We start from the raw sequence: 25,001 nt of genomic DNA, 5'->3' as shown, positions 1-25,001 counted from the left end.
CCCATTTGTAACTCAACATATATCCAACTCTATGAATGTTCCTGTCAGCTGGTGCTAGAATTACTCAAATCCTTATGTTTCCACAGCTAGTCTACAAACTCTCTGAGGTGAAGATAATATCACATTCACTTCTATGTCCTCTCAGTGACCAGAAAATGCAGATTTTAAATAAACACTGGTTGAATAAAAGGAGAAATTAGTGGATCAAGAAACTAATTAATTCATTAATCAGAAAAGGTAGGAAGTTTCATAGAACTAGAAGCCAAGAACTGTGTGTTCCAATTTTTCCTCACTATAGGTTATTTTAGTATTATTTTTAAATATTTAAGTAACCTCGCTATCCAATGTGGGGCTCGAACTCATGACCCTGAGATCAAGGGTGGCATGCTCTTCCAACTAAGCCAGCCAGGTACCCTTCCTTTTTCCTTAAATATTTATTTTAGTATTATTTTTTAATACAAACTTCTTTCAATTTATACACAGTAATTTTGGGGGGCATACAGTTCTAAAGTTTTAACAGATATATGGATTTATGTGACCACCACAGTCAGGTTGCCAAATATTTATATCACTCTGAAAAATTCCCTCATGCTGCTTTCTTGGGAAATAATTCCCCCTACCCTGGAAACCACTGATCTATTTCTCCATCGCTATAGTCTTGCCTTTTCCATATGATCATATAAATGGAATCATATAGTATGTAACCTTTGGAGACTGGCATATTTCACTCAGTATAATGCCTCTGAAAGTCATCTATGTTCTTTTACAGCTTGCTTATCCATCCATCCATCCATTCAAGGACATTTAAGGATGTTTATTTAGGTTGTTTCCAGTTTTGGGCGATTATTACCACTGCTACAGACATTTGTATACAGGTTTTTGTGTGATTATGACATTTCTCCAGGGTAAAAATGCAGGAGTGAGGATGCTGAATCATAAGGTGTGTGTAATTTTATAGAAATTGCCAAAATGTTTTTCCAGAGTGACTGTACTACTTTGTATCCCCACCAGGAATACATGAGAGTTCCAACAGCTTTTCCATCCTTGCCAGCACTTGGTATTACCAGTTTTGTTATTTTAGCATTTCCAATAGGTATGTAATGACATCTCATTATGGTTTTAATTTGCACTTCCCTAACGTCTAATGATGTTGAGCATCATTTCATGTGCTTATCTGTCATTCTTAGATCTTCTTTGGTAGGTGGTCTGTTCAAACTTTTTGCCTATTTTTTAAAAATCAGGTTGCTATTGTTATGTTTTGAAAGTCACTTATATGTTCTGGCCACAAATCCCTTGTTAAATATGTAATCTAAAAATATTTTCTCCTAGTGTCTTCATCGTGTCTTCAGCAGAGCAATTGTTTTTGTTTTTGTTTTTAAATTTTGATGAAGCCCATTTACCAATTCTTTATTTTGTCAATTTTGCTCTTGATGCCAACCCACAGTTGAGGAGATTTTCTTCTATGTTTTTTCCTATATGTTTACAATTTCATATTTTATATTTAAACATACCATTTTGAATTAAATATATGTAAGTTGTGAATCACAAGTTGAAGTTGACTTTTCCCCCATATGGCTGCCCAATTTTTTTCAATACCCTTTGTCAAAAACTACATGTTTTCTCCACTGAATTTGTTGTCTCCTGTAACTTTGCTCAACCTACTTATTAGTTCTAGGAGTTTTTTATTTTTGTAGATTTCTTGGGGTATTCTACATAGACAATTATGTCAATGAAGATAATAATAGTTTTAATTTTTCCTCTGCAATCTGTATGAAGTACATTTGCATTTCATTTTTCTTCCTTTATTGCACAGGCTAGGACTTTTGGCATGTTTGTGGTAAGACTAAATAAACATCCCTTCTTTCTTCCTCCTCTTACATGGAAAGCATTCAGTATCTCATCGTTAAATATGATGTTAATTGTAGGTCTTTTGTAGACATCTTTTGTTGGAGGTTCCCTTCTATTTCTAGTGTATTAAGAGTTTTGTGCTTTAGTTTTTATTCTGTCACTAGCTAGCTGCATGAATTTGGACAAATATTAGTTTAGACTACCACACCAGAAAAAAAAAAGGAAATAAAATACATGCCATGCCTTTTTGTAATGATTAAAGATGTGTGTGATGTGTGAGTTTTTAAGAAAGAAAGCTCTCACCACACAGCACAAAAGAAAGGCGTCATGCATTTCATTAGGGTGTGGAAAATACAGTACCTCCAGGTTAATGCAGTCTTGTTATAGGCATCTTCTACATAAACATGGGTTAGAGCCAATTCACTAAGTTGAGAGAAGATTAACTATTGAAAAACTTTTAAAAACCTAGAAAATGGAACATAACTAATCTATACTATACTTTAACTTAAGTGTGGTACATGACATTTATCCCTGCGATAGTTCTGTCTGCTTTCTTTGATTCTTGACAATAGGCCAGAAACTATTCTATGTGTTTAACATTTTTAATCTCATAAAATTTTGCAGCCGTCCTGCACCACAGGCTTTATCCAAATTTGGATCAGAAGTCTTAAACTTTCAGAAAATAGGTTTAAGCTTAATGTAAGAAATTAGCTTAATAAAACAACACATGGGAACTGTCCGGCAGTAGAAAGGATGTGTCTAATTAAGCCTGAAATCAGGGAACCTGAGGACACACTGTCAGAAGTTTTCAGGGAAGGGATTCCTACACTAGGTAGGAGGTCAGACAATCCCATAAAGTTTTACCAACTCTAAAATACTACAGCCAGCATAGATCACATATAAGGCGTAAAAAGGTTGACCTGGGAAGCAATGCCAAGGCAGGAATCTTACCAAAAACTGGCTTATGGGTCATCTGAGAGCTACTCTCTGCTCTCCTACTGATGCCCGGGCTTGCTCCTTCATACCCCTACATCTCACTCCTCCCCCAGTCACTTTCTCAGCAGTTAGAGTCAGACAATATAATTTTGGATCCAAGCTTTACAACCCTTATGATCAGTGAATTTGGATACATGGTATTATTTTCCTAAGTCTTTTATTTTTTAAAGATTTATTCATTTATTTTAGAGAGAGAGAGTGAGCATGTGTAGAAGGGGCAGAGGGAGAAGAAGAGAGAGAATCTCAAGCAGACTCTGTGCTGAATGTAGAGCCCGATGAAGGGCTTAATCTCATGACCCTGAGATCAAGGCCTGACCCAAAACCAAGAGTCAGACACTTAATCAACTGACCCACCCAGGTGCCCCTATTTTCTTAAATCTTAAATAGCTCTTCTGTTAAAAAAAAAACAAAACTTTTTTTTTTTTAAGACTGTGGACCATCCCTCATCCTTGCCTGCTTCGGGAACTTAACATTTATTCAAGGACCAAATAAAACCAATTAAAACACACACACATACACACACACACACACACACGTAGAAAAAGAAAGGCAAAAATCAAGTACTCTGCAGAATGTCAGACATATAGTAACAAATGTGGCTATCTTCAAAGTCTTTTTAAATAAAAACAAAGCAAATGAAATATTCCCCAAAATGCATGTTCCTGGTAGGTACCTATGTTTGATCTCAAAAACAGCAGATTTCTCATGGACAAAGCCCATATAGTTTTACTTAACGTATTCTGAATGATACCCCAACATACACAGCCAGGTCAAAACCGCTCCTCCTTACGTTTGTATGTTTTATAATTTCTATAACATCCTTGTCTACTTGGTCAGCCTATAACTCTCTGAGGTGGGCAGGGCAAGGACGAGTATTCTCCGACTATGGAGGGATTTAGCACAGAGATTAGAGGGAGTTTCCCCAGGCCGCATGACTAGTGCGTGGCAGAACCCAAGACCCCAACTCCCAAGCAGGTGCCTGTTCTGCTGCATTCCTCCATCACTACTATTTCCATAGAGTATTGTTCATCTATGCTAATTATATTTTATCTATTTCATATAGATCATATATTTTCACATGTCACATATATTTTTAAGTTGATTTTAGGCTGATTTTTCCTGGGTAGGAAAGAGCCTTATAATAATATGATCAACTCTGGGAAGAGCAAAATGCTTAAAGCAGTGCAAAATGATATGTTATTGGTCAATTTCACTGTAAGATGTACAAAGTGCACAATGTACAGAGGGGTCACGTGTTCAAGATCCTGGGATTCTACTGCTGCTTTGTAGCGACAATATAGTTTGCTCGCTACTGTATCTCCAGGCCCTAGAACAATGCCTGGCACATAGTAGTCCGTCCTTACATATTTGTGGAATGAATGAATAAACAGTTTGGAAAAAATTGCCCAGTGACTTTTTTTGGTAAGCTTGACTGTATGAAGGGTTCATTTTTAAAGCTGGCAGTCCCTGTAATTCGCTCTGTGAATGCAAAGCACCGTGATGAGCTATGGACAGCCCTATCCGAATTACACTGAAGATGCCAGGAAATTACTAACAGGAGCCTCAAAATTCATCACATTAACTCACATCCCCAGAAAAATTCATTCTGAGGGTTTATTTCAATGAAATGTCTCCCTGGGGACCAGAGGCCTCTCCCCCTTCTCTGGGAAATAGGATGGATCTGGCAGTAATGGAGCTCAGGGCTTTTCATCTTCTCAAGCCATTAAAATGCAAATTGGGGGAGGAGAGGGACCTGCTGGCAGATCTCCCCTGGCCTCACCCACAGCCTCAGCACTCACATCCGTCGGCGGTCCGCACCTCCATGTGCACCAGGTCTGCTTCCTTATCCAATCCGGCCACTGACCTGGGGAAGGAAGGAGACACAGAAGCTCAGTGACCACATGGACTATAGATGGCAAAAGTGGGAAAGCATTCAGGGATGACTAGTACTCAGAAAGCCACTTTCTCCAGAGGGGACCCACAGAGTGTGGCCACTGGTGAGCCTGGCAGATACAGCTGTCACCTGTAATGTTCACAACTCAGGAGTCCTGGAATGGAATCGGGGAGTTGATGAATCTCAAAACAAAACAAAACAAAACAAAACAAAACAAAAAAACAAAACAAACAAGCCATGAAAGAGGACAGGACAGTGTCCATAGTAATATAGGTCCAAACCTGTGTCCTTGCCTCTGCTCCATCACCTGGCACCTAAGATGTTCTCTCTTTCCCACTATCTTCCTTCCCACAACTCCCATCCCCCGGGGCCCCCCCATGTCTTGCCACACCTGATTCCTTCCAGCACTTTGTCCCCCTCTGTCCTCCACTGGGAGTGGGACTGTGCTATCCCCCACCCTGTCCTGTGCTCTTGGGAGGGTGGTTTTGTTTCCACTCTGGCTGTTTGCTTCAGGGCACAGTTGCCCTCCCAAGTTTGACGCTGTGTGCCTTTCCTTCCTCCTGCCCTGGAAACAATGAATGCCTGGTGACAAACATTTAAAATCTGGTCTGAAAAGAACAAAATTCTCCTAGGGATCAGGATGGGAAAGCTTAAAGGTCTATGGCCAATAGCCAAAAGAAGATAGGCTGAGAATCCTTTCGAACTAATTCTTGTGGGTCTCCGACCTTGCACACATAAAGCCCACTCAGCCATCCCCCATGTGTGATATCCAGGCTGGAGGATGACCCAAAAAATGAGCTAAAAGAGGCAACACAGACATTAAAACATCCATGCACTAGAAAGATCACATAATCCACTCTCTTAGCAAGCTCTTACTCACAGTCTATTTACTCTTATTTTAAATATCATTCTAAGATGGGCTTTCTGGTTTTCCAGTCTTCAGTAGGTAAGAAGTGGCAAGTCAGAAAGAAAAAGTAGAATTTAAAACAGTGAGAATCAACAGCTGATATCCAGACAGCAAGAACATAGAAAAACCTATGAAAAACAGAGCTAAGTACTCAAAACCCAATATTCCACACCACAACCTCTACACTTCTCACTGGCCCTGAAGCCATTACTATATTAGAGCAGAGTTCAGTAACTGACACCTAGGCTGAGGGGAGAAAGGCATAGAAAACAGGAAGCAGGGGGGCAAATGGCATCCCACGTCAAAATGGGTAGAAAAGGCTGAGACCCACTCTCACCGTGAATCCGGCCCCGCCCCCACCCGGTCCAGCATAGTGCCGCACAACCAGGACGGAACTTCCAACTCCCAGCTTCTTACCCAGGAGCAGAGTTTGGTCTCCACATCTAGCACCACAACTTTTAAGGCTTGCACCACAGGAAAGGACCCCAAAACACCTAGCTCTGAAAGGTAATGGGGCTTGTGCCCACTAGATGATAGCAAACAAAGAAGCAGTTCTTCACGGGCGCACGGGCAATCTCTACAGTGCTTGCCCTAGGGCTCAGTGCACCTTCTCCCCATCTTTCCCTGAAAATGGTTTATCTGAATACTTTAAAAACTGCTGCCTAAGGGCTAGGCTTCTAATTTAGCAGGCTTCAAGGAGTTAACTGTGACCTTCCCCAGAGACAGAGGAAGCCCACTGACACCTTTCCCATCTTCTCTCTGAAGCCCACTCCAAGTTGCCAGTAGCTCTCTGGAAGGAGTCATGCACATGACCACACCTCAGCTTTTAGGGCTGTTGCCCAGGGGATGTGTTCCCAGATCACTGGGCTCTGATAGCCAACAGGGCTTCACTCATGAGTCCCAGAGGACTGTAGCAAACAAAGAAGCAGTTCTTACTCATCGTCTTCCCCAAGGTTCAGTGCAGAGGCAGCAGGGTAAGAACACCCATCTCCCAGTCTTTCCCTGAAAGGGGTTTATCTGCATACATTAAAAGCTACCACCTGAGGACCTGGCTTCTAATTTAGCAGATATCTGGGGCTATCTGTAATCCTCCTCGTGGACTGGGGAAGCTGGCAGACACTTCTTTCACCAGCCTGCTCCAATAATAAAATCAGGTCACTATTATCTCCCTGAATGGAAGAAGTCATGCACATATCTGGCACCCCAGGTCTTGCAGCTATCACTTGAGGGATGGGCCCCTGGGTCACCTGGCGTTAGGAGTCAATGGGCCTTGCATTAATGAGGCACTAGCAAGACTTCAGCAAGCAAGGAAACAGTTATTAATGGGCACAAGAGCACCACCCTCCCCCGCAGCTACCCACCTGAGCCCAACACTGAGGGAGCTGAGGAAAAAGTTTCTCCCTGAAAGTTTAACTACATACCTTCCCAGCTTGTACCTGAGAATGCAGCTTTTCATCAGCCTGTATCTAGATGCTGACTGCAGTCCTCACTGACAGGTCTTGGGACATTCATAACTACTAAAAGCCACTAGGAACAAAGAAGGATGCCATGACAATCATCAATCACAGAGTTGAGAGACAGCTAAGAGCTCAGTCAGGCTGGTCTACAAGGTTCTTCTCCTACATGAGATCACTCTGTCAAGACAGGAAGAGGTGGCTGTTTAATGCTCAGAAACCAACACAGGGGCACCTGGGTGGCACAGTGGTTAAGCATCTGCCTTCAGCTCAGGGCGTCATCCCGGCGTTCTGGGATCGAGCCCCACATCAGGCTCCTCCGCTATGAGCCTGCTTCTTCCTCTCCCACTCCCCCTGCTTGTGTTCCCTCTCTCGCTGGCTGTCTCTACCTCGGTCGAATAAATAAATAAAATCTTTAAAAAAAAAAGAAAAGAAACCAACACAAAGAGTGAAGAAATATGGAAAACAGGGGCGCCTGGGTGGCACAGCAGTTAAGCGTCTGCCTTCGGCTCAGGGCATGATCCCGGCATTGTGGGATCGAGCCCCACATCGGGCTCTTCTGCTGTGAGCCTGCTTCTTCCTCTCCCACTCCCCCTGCTTGTCTTGCCTCTCTTGCTGGCTGTCTCTATCTCTGTCGAATAAATAAATAAAATCTTTAAAAAAAAAAGAAATATGGAAAACAAACAAGCAAACAAAACAACACACACAAAAAAATATGTTCCAAACAAAAGAACAAGATAAATCTCTAGGAACTGATCTTAAAGAAATGGAGGTAATAATCTACCTGACAGAGAGTTCAAAATAATGGTCATAAAGATGCTTAACTGAAGTCTGAAGAACAATGCATGAGAATGAGAATTTCAACAGAGATAGAAATATTAAAAAATACCAAACAGAAATCTTGGATCTGAAGAGTACAATAACTGAACTGAAAAATTCAGTAGAGGGGTTCAATAAAAGACTAGATCAAGTGGGAAAAAGAATCAGTGAACTCTAAGATGGAAGTGGAATTCCTCCAGAGGAGTGAAAAAGAATAAAGAATAAAAAATAGTGAAAATAATTTAAGGGATTTATGGAAAAACATCAAATGGACTAACGTTCTCATTGTAGGGATTCTAGAAGAAGAGAGAAAGGGACAGAAAACTTATTTGAAGAAATAATGGCTGAAAACTTCCCTTACTTGGGGAAGGTAACAGACCCAGCAACCCTGGAGAGTTCCAAAAAAGATGAGTCCAAAGAGAACCACATAAGGCACATTATGATTAAATTATCAAAAGTTAAACACAAGTAGAAAATCTTAAAAACAGCAAGAGAAAAACCACTTGTTACATACAACAGAATCCCAGTAAGATTATCAGCAGCAACTTAATAGGCTAGAAGGGTGTGGGATGATATATGCAAGTACTAAACAAACAAAAACCCTGCTAATCAACCAAGAATACTCTACCCAGCAAAACCGTGCTTCAGAACTGATGGAGAGATAAAGATTTTTCTAGACAAACAAAAGCTAAAGGAGGTCATCACATAGATTAGTCTTACAAGAAATGTTAAAGGAAGTTCTTCAAAGTGGAAAAAAATGATATTAATTAGTAACAGAAAAATATTTTAAAAAGTATAAAACTCGGGGCACCTGGGTGGCTCAGTTGTTAGGCATCTGCCTTCAGCCCAGGGCGTGATCCCGGGGTCCTGGGATTGAACCCCGCATTGGGCTCCCTGCTCTGCTAGGAGCCTGCTTCTTCCTCTCCCACTCCCCCTGCTTGTGTTCTCTCTCGCTGGGTATCTCTCTCTCTGCCAAATAAATAAATAAAATCTTTAAAAGAAAAAAAGTATAAAACTCACTGGTAAAGATAAATATATACTTAAATTCAGAATACTCTAATGTTGTAATGGTGGTAGATAAATCACTGATAAGTTCAGTATGAATGGTAAAAGACAAAAATATTAAACTAAGTATAATTAATTTGTTAATGGACATATATGGAAATAAATGCAAACTGTGACATCAAAACATAAAATGTGGAGGTGGGGGATTCACACAGAGAAATGCGCTGAGAGAGAGAAGCTGGCAGCTAGAGTCATCGGAAGGTACTTCAATCTGAATCCATTTATGTGATGGTTAATTCTGTGTGTCAACTTGATTGGGCCACAAGGTGCCCAGATATTTGGTTAAACATTATTATGGATGTGTCTTCTAGAAAGTTTCTGGAAAAATGAACATCTGAATCAGTAGACCAAGTAAAACAGATTGCCCTTCCAATGTGGGTGGGCCTCCTTCAATCTACTAGAGGCCTGAATGGCACAAAAGAAGTAAAGGAGAATTCACTAACTCGACCTAATATTTTCTAGCTGGGAAGTTGGTCTTCTCCTGCACTCAGATAGGAATTTCTAGCATTGATGCCCCTAATTCTTGGGCCTTCAGACTTACGCTGGCACTACACCACTAACCGAGAATCTCCACTTGCAGATAGCAAACTCTGGGCCTTCTCAGCCTCCATAATCACATAAGCCAATTCCTTCTAACAAATCTCTCTCTCTCCCAGTCTCCTCCCCCACCCTCCTATTGGTCTGTTTGCATATACTATTGTCTCTTCCATATTCTACTGGTCTGTTTCTCTGGAGAGCCCTAATAAAATTTGTTCCTTAGTCCCATTCCAATATTACTGCCCATTTATCCATGTAAGCCCATAGCACACCTGTGTATGTTTCTGTATTTGCTTAAGCTATGAATTACAAAGAAAATGATTCTTGTTAATATTCAACCTATCAGACACGGAGTTTCCTAAGGACAGAGACCCTAATTATCTTTCTCTAATATTTACTACCATACACAACTCAAGATTAGGTGTACCTTCAGATTCAATGATAGGGATAAGACATTTGTACTTCAGAGCTATTCTGTCTCTGGGTCCACAGGAGAGGAGATTAAGTGGCTCAGTGGACCAGAGGAACTTGGGTGTTGTGGGCAAGAATACTCCTGCCTTTTTCCAGCACAAAGAGGAAGGCCACTGCCTATTTTCAGCCGTATGGCTGGCATTAGCCTCGGGATTCTAAACACTGACACTGTTGCCATTTGGGCCTGGATAATAATTCTTTGCTATGGGGGCCTTCCTATACATTGCAAGATATTTAGCAGAATCCCTGGTCTTTACTAGATGCTGTAGCATCCCCGCAGGCCTGATGACCAGAACTGTCTCTAGACATTGCCTACTATCCCTTGGGGTCAAAACTGCCCTCAATTGAGAACTAGTGCCTTACATGGACACACTTAATTGATGCCCAGACTCTCTTTCTCACCTGCTTAACAAGGCAGCAAAAATGAGCACACACAGATTTCTCTTCCTCCGTTAGTCCTAACACGGCTGAGCTGCCCACGAACTATTGCTGTTCAGGGCCACACCCCCTTATCAGGAAACTCTCCGACAATCATCAGGTCCCTAACCTTCAAGCCCCGAAAAAGGGTTGTTAAGAACCTAATGTTAGAAAAGTGCACACAACTAAAGCAAGCAAAGAAACACTAGATGAAGATATTTTGTGATTTTTCTGACAGTAGGCAAAAATTGTAAGGGATAAACCTGTGAGAATTTAGGGGAGAGTGCATATGGTAATAAGGATAAATGCTAATGGGAATTGAGACCATTCATATGTCAGGCATCCTGTTCGGTTTTTTAAATGCATTATCGTAATAAATCCTCAAAATGACTCTTTAAGGAAGGTACCATTCATTGAATTCTCATCCTTGGTAAAATGGGGATAATAAGAGAGATTAAGGTGCTTAAAGTCACATGATAATAACAATTGACAGACCTAGTACTGTGTGTCAGGCCTTGTTTTAAATGCAAATGCTGATCTTAAATGCTCATATCAATCCTAAGAGTCCAGAACCATTCTTTCTCCATATTTTCCATATTAAAAGGGTGCAATTAGGCTTTGAGAGATTAAGCAACTTGCCAAAAGGCACACAGTTTAGTAAGCAGCATAACCTGGGCTCAACCAGGCAGGTGGTTTTAAGCCAGGAGCTTAACCTCTGGAGTAAGCTGCCTCTCCTGTCTGGTGGAGATGTTTGCATGCAGCTGCCTCTCTCAGAATCAAGGATGAGAACCATCTTGCCCCATTGCCTCCTCTCCTCCCATATGAAGTCCTTTATGGGAGCGTTGTAGGAAATATACATGCACCCTGTGTACATTTTCAATACAGTGTCTCAGAAAATTTTGATTCAAGATGACATGAACCGGGAGTCCCACCTATTGGTGATAATCATTAAGAAGGAAATGTTGGGAACAGAACAAGGAGGTTGGGCCAATAATAGAGAAGTAATAAATTGAGATCTTTGCAGAAGCCTGAGAAGGATAAATACAGTTGAAGAAAAGAAAATGTGGGGTCTCCTTTAGGTCTATGAGGATGGAATGAGCCAAGACATATATAAGAGGTACCATGAAATTGCCATGAGTATAGAGGAGGGGATGAGAGGCATGCCTGCTCAGGTGGGTCAAGAAGGTTAATCATCACCCCCGACACCTCTTCCATCGCAGCCATACAAGATCCTTCACATTTCCAGGACCCACGTGAGGCCAGGGTGGGCTGGAAGGCCAGAAGCTGTACCCAATGCAGAATCAACCATGGGACACATCAAGCTCCCTATGCTTAATGCCTGCAACAAAGTAAAAATGAATTTGCAAGCATCCCACTGAAGTTACATGGAGGGAAACTATCAGTAAGTTTCTAAAATGTATCAGACAGTAAAGAGAAACTAAGTGTGGATTACTACTAATACCAAATGAAAACAAGTCATCAGTAGTGCCTTTATTTGATGATGTATATTCCTGGTTTTAATGAAGTGACTATAAAACAAAATTTAAATGAACAAACCAGTATCAAGAAGAGATAAGAATCTATGAAAACCCTTATAAATATGTAAAAATTCCTCAATGATTAATTCTCCTATCACAAGGTTTTCCTGAAACTTAATACCCATATTTGGGGAAAAACTAATCTTTTCCAGTGGATCTTCCCATTCTTCCTCAAGAGGAAAGTAAGATCAGGGCCTTTTCTGCAAACTCCCCATCACATGTTGCATATATGTGTCAATAATGACTTTTAGTTTGTACATCTGTGAAATGGGACGATTGTAACACCAACTTCACACAGTTATGAGATTAAATGAGCTAAATAGTAAACACTTAGAACAGTGCCTGACACAGAAATCTTTCTTCACAGTTTAGCTATTATTATTTTTAATAATAGGGGATATTATTATCCCCTTAGGGCCATAAAAATGGCCTTAGGGAAGGGGGGGATATTCTAATCTGCTTTCCTGCCTGCCCTCAGACCTCAGCTCTACATTTGTGCAGCTCTGAATAATAACAGCATGTTCCAGGCACTGGATCTGAAAAGGCCCTACTAGGGAGGTTCAGTATAAGTGCCTTTCCCCCTCTTCAGATGGATTATACATCACAAACCTGGGGTCCCTTTAACAGCCTGTTCTCCTGTCCAGGGTAGAAACCATCACACTGAACTGCACTCACCTCGTTCTGTCTGTGGGACACAAGCCTTGACCTCACGGGCTTCTGCTAGATCTTCTCTTGACATTTTCCATCACAGTGCTTGGCACGTGGTAGATCATCAGTATGTATTTGATGAATGAATGATTACCGCACTTTCCTTCAGTCAGACAAACTTCAAAAGGCCCTCTGTAAGCCTAGAGATCACGTTTTGGTCTCAAAGACAAACCTCTCTTCAGGCCAAAAGAGAGCTCACTTTCCTGCCTGTGTCCCAGATAATGATTATCATGTGGATTGCTCAACGGATGTTAAAAAGGGGGAAAAAATCTATAGAGGCATGAATAATGTGTGAGGTGGTTTCCTCCTGAGGATATTTAATTTTCTAACAATTAACAAGTCCAACATCAGCACACACAAGGATCATGTGAAACTCTGAGAAGAAGGGTCATGGTTATTCTCCAAAACTGATGGTCTTCTGAGTTTGAAGCCTGGACCAAGAACACAGGGAACAAAGGAAATAAGGAGCCAAGCCAGAGGCACACCTCCAGGGAAGGAACCCACATCAGCGCCCAGGACCATATACTCACAGGTGTTACTGATGGAAACACCTGAAAAAGGTCAAGTAGCTTTCAAATGTATTTTTGGCAACTACGCCATCTGCTCAAAGGCAGTCTCCAAGTCCTAACATATAAGTAGGTCAAACAGGGACTTACTAGGAACGTTTCGTGGTTCACCCAGATGCAACAGTGCCTGAGAGCTGAATGCAGCCACCTTAGAAACACTCTGATCTCATCCAACCCCTTCACAGAAAACTGAGTCTTCCCAACCACCCAAAGACACAGCAAGTTTGCATCCTGTGGCCTTAGATTCCCATTTGGCACTTCATTCAGCCCAGCCTCTCCTAACACATCGGCTGCCGGGGGAAGCAGCGGGGCTAGACTTCTGTGCATGTTTCTCTCTTTGCAGATGTGAATCCCAGAGCAAAGTCTCCACCAGAAAGAAGAAAATTGGACATTGGGGATGCATGAGGAGGGTAGCAAGGGGAAAACAGTGGTAAGGCCAAAGTACAAATGCTTTTATGAACTGATCAGCTATACCTTTACATTTACAAAAACAATCTTATCTCAACAGATTTCTCCAATTCACAACACGTTCTTCCCCTAATGTCTTTGCTCAGGCCACCCCTCCACTGGAATGCTCCTTCCATTCTACTCTGTGTATTACCTGTGAAAGGCCCAGCTCAATACCTACTTTCCATGAAAGCTCCTGACCCTGGCAGAACAGTATCATCCCTTCTACACAGGCCCTACCCATCCCAGTGCACAAGCCCTACCCCAGGAATCCTGCTTTAATTGGTCTGGAGCCATCAAACTTGTCTGGAGTGGGGCCCAAGAATCTGGATTCTTAGGAAATACAGAGATGATATCATAATATGCTCAGAGATCACACTCTGAGAACCACTAGCCTGGAGTCTAGTTCAGGAATCAATAGCTTTTAGATGTTCCCAGGTGATAAAAATGTGCAGTCAGAGCTGAGAATCACTCATTAGAGCTCAAAACACAGCCTCCATGAACCCGACCTGAATCAGCCGCTCCCTTTGATGTGTCACAGCAGGAATTTGGAATCAGACTCTGAGGTGAAGTCTTGGCTCTGCCACATACTAACTGTGGAATCCTAGGCCATTTACTTCACCTTTCTGTGCCTCAATTGTCTCATCTGCACAACGGGGAGATAATAATAACGCCCTTCTCGTCACTTTTATGAGGACCAAATGAATTAAATGCACGTAAAACATTTTGAAGAGAGTGTTCCCATTATCTTAAGTACAATTAATATTTATTGAGTGCCTAATGGACCAAAAATTGTACTGCCAATTTATAATGTTATCTCACTTAATCCTTACACAAACTTTTGAGACTGGATATAGAGATAGAGATAGAGATAGATAGAGATAGAGATAGAGATAGAGGAGATAGAGATAGATAGAGATAGAGATAGATAGAGATAGAGATAGAGATAGAGAGAGATAGAGATATCCCCATCCCCCACCCCGTTGAGGAATAAACAGAGATTTTGAGATGTCAAGTCACCTAGCCATTGGTACAGGGTGAGAAAGAGATGCAGTCTGGACTCAAACATGGTCTGTCTTAATGCATCTTCAGTTATTTGTGGGCCTGAATTTTTTCTCTTTCTTGATTGCGCTATCCTCAAAGTCAGGCTCTAGAGCTGATTAAATCATGTTTTCCACGAGTACCTAGCATTGAGCCTTCCTCTTTACTTTCTTTTCTTTTTTTTTTTTTTAAGGTTTTATTTAATCATTTGACAGAGAGAGAGAAAGCACAAGCAGGGGGAGCAGCAGGCAGAGGGAGAGGGAGAAGCAGGCCCCCCACTGAGCAGGGAGCCGGATGGGGGGCTCTATCCCAGGACCCTGGGATCATGACCTGAGCTAAGGGCAGATGCTTAACCAACTGAGCCACCAAGGCGCCCCTGCTCTTTACTTGCTAAGTGTCATCTGAGTAGATGAATAAACATACAAATCAGAACAAGAACCACATCAGTGTATACAGGATAAATGTTGAAAATAGCTCCATAATATGGTGAAGCAGATTTCATTCATTTAATTAATCTCTAGGCAATTAAGTGAGTAAAGTGTTCATTTTATATTATTACGCTACTATTTTTAACCTTTATCCTCAAAGCAATATCGGATCTGTCAAACACAGTCATCTGTGATTTGCTTGACAATTGTGATCATCGTGTGAAAATGCCAGGGCAGCAAAAAGAGGGATCTCAGATAGCTCAACTGAACACGGCCCCTCTTGTGAGCACTTTGGGAGCCTTCCTCCCAAATCACTGATAATCCCCACTTCCCCCAATATTCACAGATTTCTAGGTGCAGACCCCCATGCCTATGCCTGTACCATATGGCCCTATCCTTTGTCTACCACTGATTCGACAAGGGATATACCCCCCAATTCAAGCTGGGTCAAACATATCTGTTTCCCAAACTTTGGGATTGGTTTGAGAAACTGTACCTGAGACTTGGAGCAATCTGTCTTGGACACTTCTAGCTGTTCTGCCAGAAAGAAGAGAGGACCAGAGATAAGAGACAGAAAAAGAGCATTCTGTGGGATCTGGAATAGAGTCCCTTCTAAGATCTGAATGTACTTATTTTCTTGGATCCCAATAATTCATTTAGTGTCATTCTCTCTCTTTCTCTCTCTGCCAGTCTGTCTCTCTCTCTCATCAAGCTAGCTCAAGTTAGTTACTGTTTCCTGACCCTAGAGTCATTACCAATACACCTGATAAAAGTTGTTCAGCCTACACTGGGCCTTGTCACAATGCTTGGATTCACTACTGTCCCTTCAGCTTCCTGGTCCTCCTAGCAGAAAGGGCCCCTGACTACTAGATCAGTGTTTTTCAGCCTATGGGCTATTACCCATTAGTGGGTCATAAAATGTATTTGGTGGACCACAACCCTAATTTTTTATCAAATAGAATGAAATGGGATAGAAAATATCAGAGAGCATCTCATGTGGTAGACTGAGTATTTTCCATGTAAATTTAAGACACATGAAAAGACATAGGGTTATAATGGATCATAAGCATAACAGTGCCTACTAGAGAAACAGTTTTTAAAAAGGAAGGAAAAAACCAATATTGTATAATTCTACATATTTTTATAAGTTCTATAAATGTTTGTAACCCAATCTAGCAGTCACATGAAATAGTTTCAGGACAAGGCAAAGGCACACCAAGAGGGTGAACTTAACTGGAGGGTCTCAGTGAAGCATAGCTTACACCATGCTACACATTTGCGGTAGTAATTTGAAGCTGAGCTTTGGTCAGTGGGGCATGATTCTGCTAACGCAGTGACAATTCATGAAGCTTTATCTAAATATAGCTGAAACAGCTAGGAATATGACCAATAATCCCTTGGCAAGTACTTATTGAATACCTACTATATGCGAGCATTCAGGGAGTTGCCAGACAGCCCACCACTTGGCCCATGTGTGTGCTACATATGTGTGGCTACAGCCTGGCACAGCTCTAGTGAACAGCCGTATATTTCCAAACAAGATGGTGTTACATGACACAGCCCAAAAAAGAAGTATTGCTCATAGAAGACCTATTAATCCTACGAAACAGTCCAAGTGCATTGCAACATTTGCAGAGTGTTCAGAGAGAATGGGTCAAGTCCTTTATCCTAGACATTTGATTTTGGAACTGCCTATCAGACCCCACTACCTATCTCCTGAGAGTATACTATTCCTTTACTAGGTATTAAAGGGGTGATATATAAAGGAACCTTTAGAAAGACATGGTAGATCATGAGGGTTTCATAGAGATGGGGAGACAAGGGGTAGGCTTGAAGAATGTGTGGAATTGGAAGTCAGGGAGAAGAAAGGGGTGACATGATGCCAGGCACAGTGGGGCAAACGGACATGCTTTAGGAGTGGAATGTTGGGCAGAGGTCACAAGAGGTGACTCTGGAGACAGAATAAGAAAGAATTTGAAGGCCATGAAAAGCCACCACCCCAGGAACTGTGGACCGGTTCCTACAAACTAAAATCTGTAACGTTCCCTTCATTTTACTACATCACTGAAGTTCCTGTTTCTGAAGGTATAGTCATTCTATTTCCTCAGAAACGAATTCATACAAATGTAACCTTTGTATACTGGCTTATTTAGAAAAGTCTAGACTTTTTAAAATTTTGCTCTCTTTTTTTTTTTCTTTTCAGTTTTTGGGTTGTGCTTAAAATATGACAAGTTGGAGCAAGTGTGATCCCCAAATAGTGGTGTTTGTGGAGATTCTCTCACTCTGTCCTTCGCCAAGCGCCTGAGTCAATACCTATGGCCACTCAGGTGGGAGGCAAGCCAAAGAACAAGAAATGCAAACTGAGCATGAAAGCAGTGCACACCAAACTATCCTAAACCACCCAAACTCTGCCATGTGAGAAGAGTGGAAGGGGGCCTTTTGGTCAGCAGGAATTTGGATTAAGAAGGAACAAACACTTCCCTGTCATCCCCAGGGTCACAGGAGAGGTTCCCTTCTGGGAAGAGCACCAAACTAAGTTATTTGTTCTACTATTCACACACAAATAGTGAGCACCAACTACAAGTCCAGTACCAAAAACATGATGGGGAAAAGATGCCAAGATAAATAAGATGAGGTTCCAGCTCTCTGGAAGCCCAGGCAGATGTGTCATAAGAGGCGGACAGAATTTATATGAAATGTTAGCAGAGAAATGTGGGGGTCCACAAAGGGGTAGTTTTTGAAAGCGAGTAGAAGAGAGAGGCACAAATAGACGAGGTACAAATAGATCCCATTGCTCCACGGCGTGGCCCTGGGGCTCCCAAAACAAGTATTTCTCAAGAGCTTCCTGTGTGTTCAGCATGGAGACTGAAGATAAGATGAGGCTGGCCAGGGGTCAGAGGCAGTGGAGGGATTGGTAAGGTGGGGCAGGACATAACTTCAGAGAAATTGAGTTGTGAAGGTTTAGAGATCAGTTAAACAAAAACAATTAGAAATGAACAAAATGCTCAATGCCCCACATTTCCCAAGCTGGAGTTTGGGATTACCCAGTTAGTGCATACTGAGGATCCATGGACCAAACTGAGCATTACTTTTAACTCATGATGTGTTCTGGGGACAAGAGCTTATCTCCTCAATAGTCCAGTGGTGAAGACAGGAGCTGTGGAATCATAGGTTCTAGATCCTAATTCTGGTTCTGCACCTATTACCTGTGTGACCTTGGGCAAGTTAGTTAACTTCTCTAAATGTCCTATTCTCCAAAACCACCAAAACTTCCTCATTTGGTGTTGATGAGGGTGAACTAAAATGACAGCTGCACACAGGTAGTGAACATGCACATAGGTTCCAGGCATCTTACAAAGCATCGAGGGATGGACACACACATGTGCACACACATGCACAACACAGATGCACACATACGCTCGTTTCGACACCTACTATGTAGAAAGTGTCTAATAAAAATTTGCATTGGAAGGTATCAGAAAGACCACTGAACTGAATCAAGGACAAAGACCTGGATTCTGGTCCTAGTCTATTCACTGACCCAATACATCACTTGACTCCCCAGGCAGTTTCTTGCTCTGCAAATTGAAAAGGTTACCAGGGCTGTGGGGCACCCAGGGATCCTCTCAGTCTGTGGTCTCTCATGTTGGGTTAACTCCATACCTGAGGAGGACTCGGGCATATGAGTTCCTTCTTTGCACGGATAGCTGTTCTACTCCTGACTGTCAGGTTCCTTCTTGTTCCACCCCTCCCTGACCCCTGCTCTGAGGGAGAACTTTTCTTTTTCTTTTTTAGAGAGGAAGAGGGCTAGGGAGAGGGAGAGAGTGAGCAGGTGGGGGAGGGGCAGAGGCAGAGGGAGAGAGAGAATCTTAAGCAGGCCTGATGCTCAGCGCAGAGCCCAATGCAGGACTCGATCTCACAACCCTGAGATCATGACCCGAGTGGAAATCAAGAGTTGGATGCTTCACTGACTGAGCCACCCAGGCGCCCCCAAGGAAGAACTTCTCTAATCAGCTGAGTGCCCTGCAAAGCAGAGAAATCTGCTGGGGACATCCCCAAGGTGCTGCTCACCCCCGGCAGGGCCCACAGCCATCTGGTGAGGGCTTCTGTGAACAGCCTCGTGCTGCCAGACAGCCTGCACCCGCACCTCCGCGGGGACATAAAGGCTGAGCAGGGCCTGCAGCTTCCAGAGCCTCTGGACGTTGGTGAACAGTAGGTTCCCCACTCTGGATGGTCTGCAGAGCACTTTCACACCATCACCTCATTTTGGTGCCTTAATCTCGAGACGTAGACGCCATTGTTCCCAGTCCACAGATCAGCAACCTGAGAATGCTGAGGTCGCTGAAAATCACCAGCCAGAGCTGGGGCTCCCAGCCGGCTGCGCGGACTGTGCGCCCAGAGACACCCGCGTGGCGGGCTCCCCGCGCCTCTCCGGTAGGCCACGAGACCACACAGAGTCAGATGCAAGATTATGTGGTGCCGACTGGCAGCGCGGGAGGATTCCAGAGAGTTAATTAAAAAAGGCAAAGGGCATTAAGGAGACGGCTTGGGAGGATGTTCTGTGGAAGTTCTGGAGAAGAAAGAGAAAAGAAGCAGGTGTATTTATAGACTAATAATGTGTAGAAGAGGGGAAACGTGGGCCGCCTCTGGCAATTCTCATCAAGCTAATGGATGTTGCCAATTACTGTGGTGACATTTTTAATTGTATCTTAGCTCTGAAGAGAATAAAAACAAAATTGCCTAGTCTTTGCCTCAGGACTGTTCGGGGCACACGTTCTGGGATATCAGACCAGCGTAGACATGCTCGCCCATAGTCTACAGGGGAAGGCCTTACTCACGGGGTCCCAGGCCCAACTGGGGTTGAAAGTAGTTAGGAAAAGGGAATCTGCTTTATGAGTTCCTGCACACAAATGGGTCTGGAGCGCAACAGGCAAGCGTGCAAGGGGACAGGTTGTCATCTCGTGCAGACCCCGGGGAGAGGACGGTAAGCACACAGCACCCTCAATGATGGTGTGAGGACAGCCAGTATTTACGCACTGTGCTGTCTTATGCTGGGCTGGTTCCTGTTATGTTTGCTTTGTGTGCGTGACCTTACTTAATACTTAAAATAGTCTGTGTGATTATTTGAATAATGTCTGCCTCCCTTCTGGTTTGTAAGCTTCTTGAAGGAAGGGGACCTTGCCTGCCCACGATGGTAATTTTACTTTCTAGCACAAAGCTGGTACTCAATCCTATTAGTTGAACAAATGGTCAGAACTCCTACAAGGGAGGGGGCCCCTGGGTGGCTCTGTCAGTTAAGCATCTGCCTTCAGGTCATGATCTCGGGGTCCTGGGATTGAGACCCGCATCATTGAGCTCCCTGCTCAGCGGGGAGCCTGCTTCTCCCTCTCCCACTGCCCCCCCCCACTTGGGCTCTCTCTCTCTCTCTCTGTCTGTCAAAAAAAAAAAAAACCTTAAAAAAAACAAACAGAATACAAACAAAATAAAAAACCTCCTCCAAGGGAGGTACAATATTTATCTGCATTTTACAGATAAATACAGGGGACTACAGGTGCAAAGCAGCCAAGGGGCTCATCTAAGTCACACAGCTAGTAAGCGGTAGTCCTGGGATTTAACCCCAGGTCAGATGGACCCAGCTCTGGAGCACATCCTGTGATCACCATGGAGGCCACCTTTCTTGAGTGGAGACAGGGAAGAAGGCGAGAACATGACAATGTGTGTTAATCAGCTACTCTGCACCAGGGACCTTATTTCTTTACATCATTTAATCCTGAGAAGGAACCTATGAAGCAGGCATTGCTAGAGATTGTAAAGGCAGAAACAGAGGTCCTGGGCATTTCAGTGTCTTGTCCAAGATGACTCGGGTAGCAAAGGAGAAGAGGGAGGATTCAAACGACTCCATAACTTAACCTCCACAGAGTTTCCCTTTACTTCGTGGCTTCCTGGAGAGCAACACCACACAGATGAAATTATATCCAGAAAACACCAGGCATTGAGGAGAAGAACATAAAATTATAGTTCCCCATTCCTTTAAACAAATCCTTTAGGAGAAATTGGGGACGATTTGTGATACAGATCATTCTCAGATGACCCCTCCATCCCTGACTCAACCACTCTTGCAGGTGTCTGATTTCTCCAGCCAGTAGCCTCATGCTTCTCACCCTCATGCACCCCTCTCCTTCCCCAGGACCTAAGACAGTTCCCCACTTAGGCCTACCCTTCCTGGATAATATTCTGGGCTCTAAGATCAGCCACCAGTGGTCCACGGATATGCCCAGCCCTTCAGCCAACAGCAGCCAAAGGAAAGCAAGTGAATGAACGTAAAGATCTCCTTCAGCAACAAATAAGGTCTTCCTGGGAGGGACAGCACAACAAACCAACAATAACCAGTTCTACTTACTAGGCCGGTGGCAGACATTGAACCCCTCCTGCCCAGCATCACTCTCTACGCAGGGGATACATGAGTGAAATGCTCCCTGTCTGTACCACGAAGGGCTCACAGTCTAGGTGCACACACGTATGCTAACACCCCAAGATCTCCACACCTGGGACCTGCACGAGAGTTCACGCCACGGGTTTTGAGAACTACGCCGGCTAATCTGAGGATCAGCCGTCCTCTGCTCAAAGTCAGCACTGGTCTCTTCCTGCCTCCGTCTCACTCCAACCTTGTTCAGTACATTTTACTATGAGGTGGTGACAGAGGGAACTTGGGTAAAACATACCCTTCATGCTCAGAGAGACCTGGGTTCAAACCCAGCCCCACTGCCCACCAGCTATCGGACCTTGACATGCACTTGACTTCTCTGAGCCTCAGAATCCTCACCTCTGAAGGGAGAATAATAACAATCCTGACCTCAAAGTGTTGTCATAAGAATTAAACTCGATAATGGAAAGAAACTTCTAGTACAGGTTTTGGAATACTCCACACCAGCCAGCCATGAGTGCGTCTGGTCTTCCTAATGGATGATCCGTCTTTGACCCCCACTACTGTCACAAACCCCCATCCCCACATTATACCTGCATTGACACTGCTGTGGCCACATCTCCTGGCTAAGAGGAGAAGCAGGTGAAATCAGCAGCAATTATCTACGGGTAGAGCTCTTTAATCTGTCCCCCGAAAGACTTCTCCCTGGGGCCCCTGCACATTTCAGAGGCAACATGTGAATATTCTCAGGCTCTGGAAATCAGAGTCCGAGATGACAGCCTCATCCTTTGAGATCCTGCTCACATCTGCATCCTTGCACCAGGAGAAGGGCTGCCCAGGGGAGCAAGAAGTCAGACCCTCCGGGACAATTAAAATTCAACTGAACCAGACACTCTGGAATCCTCTCTTGGGAGTCATTCTGCCAAGCCTGGGGTGGGGGCAAGATCACTTAATGGCCCCTTTTCATCTTTAATTCCTCTGATTCAGAAAGTTTATAAGATCAATTGCTAAGCAGGCTAATGTGAGGAGATGAGGCAGCAAAGTTGCTCTGGGCCCAGCGTCAGCTAATTCCTTAGTTTCTAACGAGAGCCCCCAGGGACCCACTTATATAAAGCCTGAGAACTTGCCTCGCTCAATCACCCTCCCATCCCGAGTCCTCCTCTATATAAAGAATTTGAACTGCAACCCAGCAAGATGAGCAGATCAGCCCCAAGCCAGCCTGCACTTCCTAGGAACCTCGGGAAGATCCTACTTCATACACTTGGGCTTCTGCCTAGGATGGGGCTCATGAGTCCAGAGCCTGCTGCTCTCAGTCTTCACTGCAAAGATCCCAGGGACCTTGCACCTTCAAAGGCTCTCTGATGCAATGCGACATCATGATCTAGTCACTGAGCTCTCAAAGTGCCTGGATTGAAATCCTATTTCTGGTCTTTACAAACCTTAGGTTCCTCATCTGTAGATGGGAGCCCCAACAGAGCTTTGTGGGCCCACAACTAAATAACCCCAGTTAGGTGCTTAGTACGGCCACCGCACTTAATAAAATGCTAGTGGTCACTCGCTGTCCATTACGCTGGGGCCACCTGGGATCAGTCTCCTGTGCTCATCTGGAGAGTAAGTAAAAATGGACCGCATGAGGAAGCTCCTGTTCCACAGGAAAAACTGGACTGTAATCAGACTTCATTTTCGCGAGCTCCCTAGTGGCTGCTGCGTCCCCAGAGAGAAGTGACAGCCTTTTTATTCCTTTTATTATTTTCCCTATCTCCTTTATTTCTGTAGTAAGTTAAACTCTCCCTCCTCCAATCCCTCCCCACAGGAAGCCACATACGGGAACAATGCTGGCTGATGACAGTGTTGCCAAAGGATGCCTGGAAACAGCATGGAAGAAGCAATAGCTGCCTCCCATTACAGAGACCTACATTCTCCGAAAGGAAACAACCCAGAAGGGGAATAGCTCATACCAATTGTTCCAGAGGATCCAGCCTCCAGGACCCTTCAATTTCCCTAACAGGACACTTGCTTCTCTTCCCCCATCATTGCCGGCATATTTTCCTTAATGATGGCAGAATTAAACTGAACTTTTTCTGCACAACTGGCTCTGGGGGATTCTAGAAAGCCTAGGAAGGAAGTTTCAATTTGTTCACTTGCTGAGAATGAATTCTGCCTCATATAACTCCTGACAAATTGCCATTTTTAAAGGGTTTGTTAATTTCCAATGAGCAAATGGCGCATCAGATATCTTGTTTATTCAACAGATGCTCCTGAGCTAAACAAATGGTTCTTGTTTAACAAACATGGAAACATCTTGTCAGCTTTGCTGAGATCATCCCGCTTAACTATCAAGGGAGGGTCTCATGGCTTGTGGAGAAAAATATGAGCTGCCTCCCTCCCACAGAGGGTTCACAAAAGGGCTGGGGATGGTGGTTCCACTGAAAGAGATGATGTGCAGTTCCTTGATCACAGTCTGGGAAGTGGTTCTTTGACAAAGGACCTGGGATCTCTCCCTTTCTCTAATGATGTGGGTATTTCTGATTTGGTCTATTTAATCCAGCAATCTCCTTGGCAGTGAACCTGAAAACAGCCTTAAAGGAGATACTCATTTGACATAGGGAGGTGGTACAGCACTATGCATAGATCTCAGCTTTGGAGTAAGCCTAGCTTGGGTCCCAGCTCTGTCACTTACTAGCTGTGTGAACCTGGGTTGCTATTGTAACCTCCATCGATGTCAGTTCTCTTCTCTGTGAAATAGGTCTCATGAGGGCATGAAAACCAAAGATGCTGACGACACTGATAAATGTTCACACTATTCATCCTAACCCCATTTTTGAGAAATGTTTGAATGAAACGGAACCCAGGACTGAGTGTGAGGGGCAGAGAGAAGGTTGGGAAGAGCTGGACTCCTATGTCCTCCACTGTTTGGAAGGAGTAAAGCAGAATGTTTGACAATGTGATGGCTCAGTGACTCCAGTCAGAACTGAAATCTAAACAGACAGTGGACTTTTTCCAAGCCTCAAAACTCCAGCCTGATATCATAATTATGTTCGGCCAGTGAGCTAAGGATCTGGCTAGACTAGGAGGCGGGCTGGGATGGGGAGGGCTAGGAAAAGAAGGAAAAGGAAGAGGCCAGCTTGCCGGGGGCACACGAGGACACACGGAGAGAGATGATGGCTGACCTCGTCAAGCCCAAGTGTGCAAGGAGAAATCCATCTGCCGATGGGTGCAGCACAGTACAATGTATTAATTATATGAGAGATGGCATTTCAAAGCCTCCCGCTGGAAAGTATCACAGAGAATTACCTTGGGACAACATCTAACTTGCTGAAAATTAATTTACTCCACAGTGTAGATGCTTTGGAGAGATGCAAAGTGAGGTTGACCCCAGCTGAGCGTGGCATTACCATGTACTGTCTGAATGAGCTGCAGATATTAACATACCCAGATGCA

General features: G+C 43.6%; 1 protein-coding gene across 1 annotated transcript in view; it reads right to left on the bottom strand.

Moving 5' to 3' along the window:
• The window catches only part of SORCS3 (sortilin related VPS10 domain containing receptor 3), a 606,047-nt gene that overhangs the window by 148,760 nt on the left and 432,286 nt on the right, over positions 1–25,001 (bottom strand). The window contains exon 6 of the mRNA XM_034663620.1: positions 4,644–4,708. Coding sequence (XP_034519511.1) covers positions 4,644–4,708 — 65 coding nt within the window. The remainder of the gene's footprint in view (positions 1–4,643; positions 4,709–25,001) is intronic.

Source organism: Ailuropoda melanoleuca, chromosome 6 (assembly GCF_002007445.2).
Source record: "Ailuropoda melanoleuca isolate Jingjing chromosome 6, ASM200744v2, whole genome shotgun sequence".
Classification (NCBI taxonomy): Eukaryota; Metazoa; Chordata; class Mammalia; order Carnivora; family Ursidae; genus Ailuropoda; species Ailuropoda melanoleuca.
This window is presented reverse-complemented; position numbering and strand designations above follow the sequence as displayed.